This window comes from Bison bison, unplaced genomic scaffold (assembly GCF_000754665.1).
Source record: "Bison bison bison isolate TAMUID 2011002044 unplaced genomic scaffold, Bison_UMD1.0 scf7180017864280, whole genome shotgun sequence".
NCBI classification, from domain to species: domain Eukaryota; kingdom Metazoa; phylum Chordata; class Mammalia; order Artiodactyla; family Bovidae; genus Bison; species Bison bison.
Genome location: NW_011494852.1, coordinates 5,752,117 through 5,758,283, shown reverse-complemented (window position 1 = coordinate 5,758,283; position 6,167 = coordinate 5,752,117). Strand labels below are relative to the sequence as shown.

Sequence of the window (6,167 nt, the reverse complement as noted above, 5' to 3'; positions counted from 1 at the left end):
TCAAAGCTATGGTTTTTCCAGTAGTCATGTATGGATGTGAGAATTGGACCATAAAGAAAGCTGAGCGCTAAAGAATTGATGCTTTTGAACTGCGGTGTTGGAGAAGACTCTTGAGAGTCCCTTGGACAAGCAAGGAGATCCAACCAGTCAATCCTAAAAGAAATCAGTCCTCAATATTCATTGGAAGGACTGATGCTGAAGCTGAAACTCCAATACTTTGGCCACCTGATGTGAAGATCTAACTTATTGGAAAAGACCTGATGCTGGGAAAGACGGAGAAGGCAATGGCACCCCACTCCAGTACTCTTGCCTGGGAAATACCCCAGACAGAGGAGCCTGGTGGGCTACAGTCTATGAGGTCGCAAAGAGTCGGACACGACTGAGCAACTTCACTTTGACTTTTCACTTTCATGCGCTGGAGAAGGAAATGGCAACCCCCTCCAGTATTCTTGCCTGGAGAATCACAGGGACGGGGGAGCCTAGTGGGCTGCTGTCTATGCGGTCGCACAGAGTCGGACACGACTGATGTGACTTAGCAGCAGCAGCTGGAAAAGATTGAAGGCAGGGGGAGAAGGGGATGACAGAGGTTGAGACGGTTGGATGACATCACCGACTCAATGGACATGTGTTTGAGCAAGCTCTAGGAGTTGGTGATGGACAGGGAGGCCTGGCAGTCCGTGGGGTCGCAGAGTTGGACATGACTGCGTGACTGAGCTGAACTGAACTGAACTTGAGTATTTCACTTGCCAGCCTAGGTGGTCATAGTACACATTCTATTGCAGAGAGACTTGGAGGGTTAAATTCGTGGACGATTGTTCAAGAGGCAGGTATAGCATGAGTGTCTGCTGAGAAGAGGGACTTCCAAAATAAACTTACTGAGCCTCAACTTGGTTAGTCAGAATGAGGAGTTCATATATGCTTGTTTTAAGGATATCCTTATATAAATAAGGATATACATCCTAGGAATACGCTACAGTCACGAGAAGGTAGTGTGGATTGTACTGTGTAACATGTTGAAAAGAAACAAACTTCTCTTGAGAGATGCATGTGAGTGAAGTGCGTGTGCACGTGTGCACATACACACACTCCACTGGGTCAGAATTCAGGATATTGGAGCTGAAACACAGCTAACTCTGTGTTGTCGACCGCATGTTTTCCATGGGTGCCCATGAGAACAGTGAAGGAGGTGCATGCCACAGGTCTGGCTGTCACACATGGTGGGCATTCCACGTGTGTGAAGCGTGAGTTTCCCAGAGGCTACAACATCATGTCTGTGATTGTGACACGAGTGGTCCTTTGGGTGCAGGCAGGAACTTTAAAGTTTTGGTCCAACTGTGACAGGGAGCGATATTTGCCAAGGTTGAGTTCCTTTGTCATTCTCATATAGGATTGTATTTCTTTTGAAGATTTTGTTTTGTATAGTCATTTGTTAGAAGGCTCAGTAATAAAGAATCTGCCTGTCAATGCAGGAGACACAGAAGATCCCTGGGTCAGGAAGATCCCCTGGAGGAGGAAATGACACCCCACTCCAGGATTCTTGCCAGGAAAATCCCATGGACAGAGGAGCTGGGCGGGCTACAGTCCATGGGGTTGCAATGAGTAGGACACAGCTGAGCGACTGAGCATTCATACATACAGATAGTCATGTGTAGCTGTTTGCTTAGCACCTGTTCCACTGGACTCTTATCTTTTAAGAGCTTAGCTCATAACTCTTTTGCTCAGCATCATATCCCCAGTGTCTGTCACAAACATACCACCAGCCTTTCTCAAAGGTGGTACCTCATCTGATCCACAGGGACACAAACAATGATTTGAGGGGCTATTTTCTCAGTTCTCTTAAGGATGGTATATAACTAGTAGCATTTCTGATGCACAGGGAAGAATTAGTACCCATTATATAGAATAGATATGTAGGAGTGTTGGGGCTTACTTCTCTCACAGAACTTTGGTGAGAAAGGCTGGCAGATACCGCGATGAATTAGGATGCCTTCTGAGGGTGAGGGAGGAGAGGATAGCTCCCCCAATTGTGCTTTCTAGAAGTAGGGTGAATAAATGTTGGTTAGCGAAAGAACAGACTTCCACTAATCCCTCAGTATTCATTAAATGAATGAGTATGTGGGGATTCAACCCTCTTAGCTCAGGTCACTCCTCTCTCTCAGGTTGGTGAAAAAACAGAGGGTGCTGTGAATATGCTGAGTGACTGGGCTGAGATTCTATGCCAAGAGTCTCACCATCCTGAAAGCAAACCTTTCATCTGCTTCTACTCCACTGATGACAACTATTTTGTCTCCTTAAACTGGGTGGAACTGTATTCAAAACAAATGCAGGTAAAGTGACCTCATCCTTTTCCCCCTCATTCTTTTTTTTTTTAAATTGTATTTATTTACTTGGTTGCACTGGGTCTTTGTTGCCGGGCTCAGCCTCTCTCCAGTTGTAATGAATGGGGGCTACTCTCTAGTTGCAGTGAGCGGCTTTCTCACTGAAGTGGCTTCTTTAGTCACGGAGCATGCACTCTAGGGCACGCACGTTTCAGCAGTCACGCTGCATAGGCCTACTAGTTGTGGCTTGTGGGCTCTATAGCACAGACTCAATATTTGTGGCACACAGGCTTAGCTGCCCCCCGCATGTGAATATTCCCAGGCCATGGAATGAACCCATGTCCCCTACATTGGCAGGCAAATTCTTAATCTCTGGACCACCAGGGAAGTCCCCTACCTTGTGCTTAATCCATTTTATATGCATAATACTTAAACTGCCCTCATCTTAGGATGCTGAGGGTGATTCTAAGCTAGCTCACTGTAATACCCATCTCCATATCCGAATCAGACCTGGATGCAGTGATCCTTCCCCTCTAGTCATCAGGTTGACAGAATTCACATTCTCCATAAAGTAGGCTAAAGGCCAAGGAAAGAGCCTTAAACATAGTGCTTCTATCACACACCTGACTCCTAGCATCAGGAAACTCCCAAAGTCAAGCTATTCAGTCTTTTCTTAGACCCACAAGAGGGAAAAGGGATCTAAACATTCAACTTTTTTCTACCCCTCACTTAAAATTTTTTATTTATTCAGCTGTACCAGGTCTTAGTTGCAGCATGTGGGATCTTTGATCTTTGCTGTGGCATGTGGCATCTGGTTCCCTGACCAGGGATTGAATTTGGGCCTCCTGCATTGGGAGCACAAAGCCTTAGCCACTGGCCCACCAGGGAGGTCCATCTACCCCTCACATTGGGGAGGAGGCTTCCTCCACGGTGAGGCTTTCATCTCTCATCCTCTTCTAGGCAGTACTCTGGATACAGAAGAAAGCTGCAGAAATGGAAGGAGTGATAAAAAAGATGAAGTTCCATGTGATGGCTCAAGTGCCACCCATCCAAGCAATGGTCCACATAGCTCCCTATCACATGTTAATCGCTTACTGTGATGACATGTGCCTGTGGCTCTTTGGGGATCACCATCAAGGGTTCATATCTCTGGGTATGGTCCCCTGTCGTTTCCCCATCAGCTGCCTCAGCTATGACTCAGAAACTGAGATGCTTCTCTCTGGCACCCTGGGCGCTGTGGTCACCTGGTTTATCTTGCCAAACGGCAGGGGCCTGCAAGTGGCCCAAACTGTGCCTGTGCCTGGTGGTGAGCTTGTTCAGGGCTTTTCCCTGAATGGCCCCCCGGGCTCCCTGCTGGCTCATTGTGAGAATAAGGTGAGAGTCTTCACCCACCGAGGTCAGGGCCAGCTAGAAGAGGTGAAGAAGTTCACTCCCATCAACAGTGGCTCCACCATCACCTGCTCCTTCACTTGTTTATCTCAGGGCTACTTCTATGTTGGAAACAAGGATGGAGAAATCCATGCGTGGGGTCTAGACAGAGGTAACTTCCTCCACAGCTTCCAGGCTCATTCCTCATCAGTGATATGTATCCAAAGCCGGTCAGAGACCTATACCTTACTAACAGCAGGTGGTGAAGGTGTCGTGAAGGAATGGAACCTTGCCTTTGGGAACTTGCTGCGGCAGTTGGATATTGACAAGAACATGCAGAGACTGCAGTTTATTGATAATAGCACCTTTTTCTGCCAGACTAACCACACTTTCTCATTGTATCACCTGCCCTACTTTTATAGCCTCTTCAATGTCTGTGGTTCTGCTCCCCAAGAGGTGCGGCGGGTCTGCTGTGGCCATAATTGGACTCGGATCCTATGTGCCACTAAGGATGGTCTATTGCGCTTCTTGTCTCCAGTAACAGGAGATCTCCTGGTTATCACCTGGCCTCTACTTATCATGGATAAGGCTGTGGCTTGGGCCTATGACTCACACAGAGAGGAGCTCTTTGTGGCAACAGATGGTTCAGAGGTGCTGGTGTTTGATGCAACACGCTCTCCTTGCACAGCCAAGTATCTTATGTGTCCTTCAGTAAACCTTGGGGATAGAGTCAGATGCCTGGCCTATGGGCACCACCATTTGGGTAAGGGCCTTGTAGGACTGATGTTCAGTGGGCACGACAGCGGCACTGTGAGAATCCTCTCCCACTACAGTTGTGCCCGAGTAGCAAAGATTCTTCACTCTGGGGCAGTCCTGGCATTGTCTACCCTGGAGGGTCCCCAGGAGTACTCCTTGCTCTGTTCCTATGGCATGGATAATATTGTATACCTGACAGAAGCTGTGCTTCAGGGGAACAGGGTAGTCCTGCAGCCTGTCAGCCAAATTCTCTGTGTTTGCCCCCTAAAGCACGTGATACTCTTGCCAGGTTCTGTGGGTGCCATCACTGAGAACCACCACTGGCATCTCTGGAGTTATCAGGACTTCCCGACATCTCCAGGATCAAAGCAGAGATCTGATTTTAAAGAGACAAAATGCCTGCACCAGTGTGCCATCACTTCATTTGATGTCTGCCTTCCCCTGAAACTTTTTGTCACCGGGGATGCTGGCGGCTCAGTCCGGATCTGGGACTTCCGTGGGAAACTCATAACTGAGTTGGACTCTGCATTGTATTTTGGCCCACTCTGCTTTGCCAATGACCGGGGTGACTTGCTTCTGACTTTCAACCAGAGTCTTTACCTGGTATCCTGCTTAAAACTACTCCCTCCAGCCCAGCTGATTCACCTAAGTCTCCTGAACAATGCAGATGACATACAAGAAGCCCCTAAACCCTTCCTGCCTAGCTTCTTCTTTTCATTCGAAAAAGTATTTGTACCCAAATTTGTCTACTTTGGTCAAGGGCCGCAGGAATTACAGGGGCTAGAGGCCCTTGTTAACAAGAGGATGATTGCCTTTGACCATACTGTGCCCCATGTTGTGGAGGAAGAGAGGCCTAAGTCCTCTATGATGCAGGAGGGACCCACATTGCATTTTCTGGAAGATAAGTGTATTGATTTTCCTATTCTTACTCCCAAACGTGATCGTCCCCCATTCGTGGTTCCTCCGCAGTTGCGACTGGCTGGCTGGGATGGGTTGAAACCTTACCAGATATTATGGCGTTTCTTTGGTCAAGGGCGGCCTTGGCCCTTTCCTCCAGATGGCTACATCCCCAACTCAGTGATCCGTGCCCGTCTTTGGCCTGAGGGTACCCCCGTCTTCTTGCACTGTGATCTCCACGTATCCTACCAAGATAAGGACTGGGACATGACTGGACTCAGCAGAAGTCAGGCACTGTCACCTGTGACTTCAATAAGACAAAAAATCTCAAAGAGGAAACCAGACCAAAAACCCATGCCGGGCAAACAAACCTTCTTTGATATTCTCGTAAACTTGGCTAGTCAAAATTGGATGGGAAGAAAACTGGATGAAGGACTTATCAATACTATAATTGAGACCATCCTCAACCTCACAGTTTACTGTTCTATAGAGCAATACAAGACATACATAAGTATCCTGGCACAGATTTTTGCCTCCCATCAAGTATCTCCAAGGTGGCATTCTGAGACTGCTTGTCGCCTCATGGAAGACACAAGTCATTCCAATCCAGAGGTCCGGGAGACAGCCTGGGAGGGATTGGAGAAGCTAGGCTTCATGAGCCGTCTCTTTGCGATTCCCCTGGCTGTGGGATTGATGGACAGTGATAAAAATGTGCGGGCTAAGGCCTTATACCTTATGGTAAGAGTCACAGGCATCCAAACTAAGAACATGCTGATAGCTCTGCTGAAGAGACGAGACACGCTCCAGGAAATGCAGTGAGTCAGTAAC

The 6,167-nt window shown here is 47.8% G+C and overlaps 1 protein-coding gene across 1 annotated transcript in view; it reads left to right on the top strand.

The window, feature by feature from the left end:
• LOC104995431 (WD repeat-containing protein 87-like) overlaps positions 1-6,167 on the top strand; it is a 33,079-nt gene that overhangs the window by 18,407 nt on the left and 8,505 nt on the right. Inside the window, exon 4 of the mRNA XM_010849305.1 lies at positions 3,279-6,154. Coding sequence (XP_010847607.1) covers positions 3,279-6,154 — 2,876 coding nt within the window. The remainder of the gene's footprint in view (positions 1-3,278; positions 6,155-6,167) is intronic.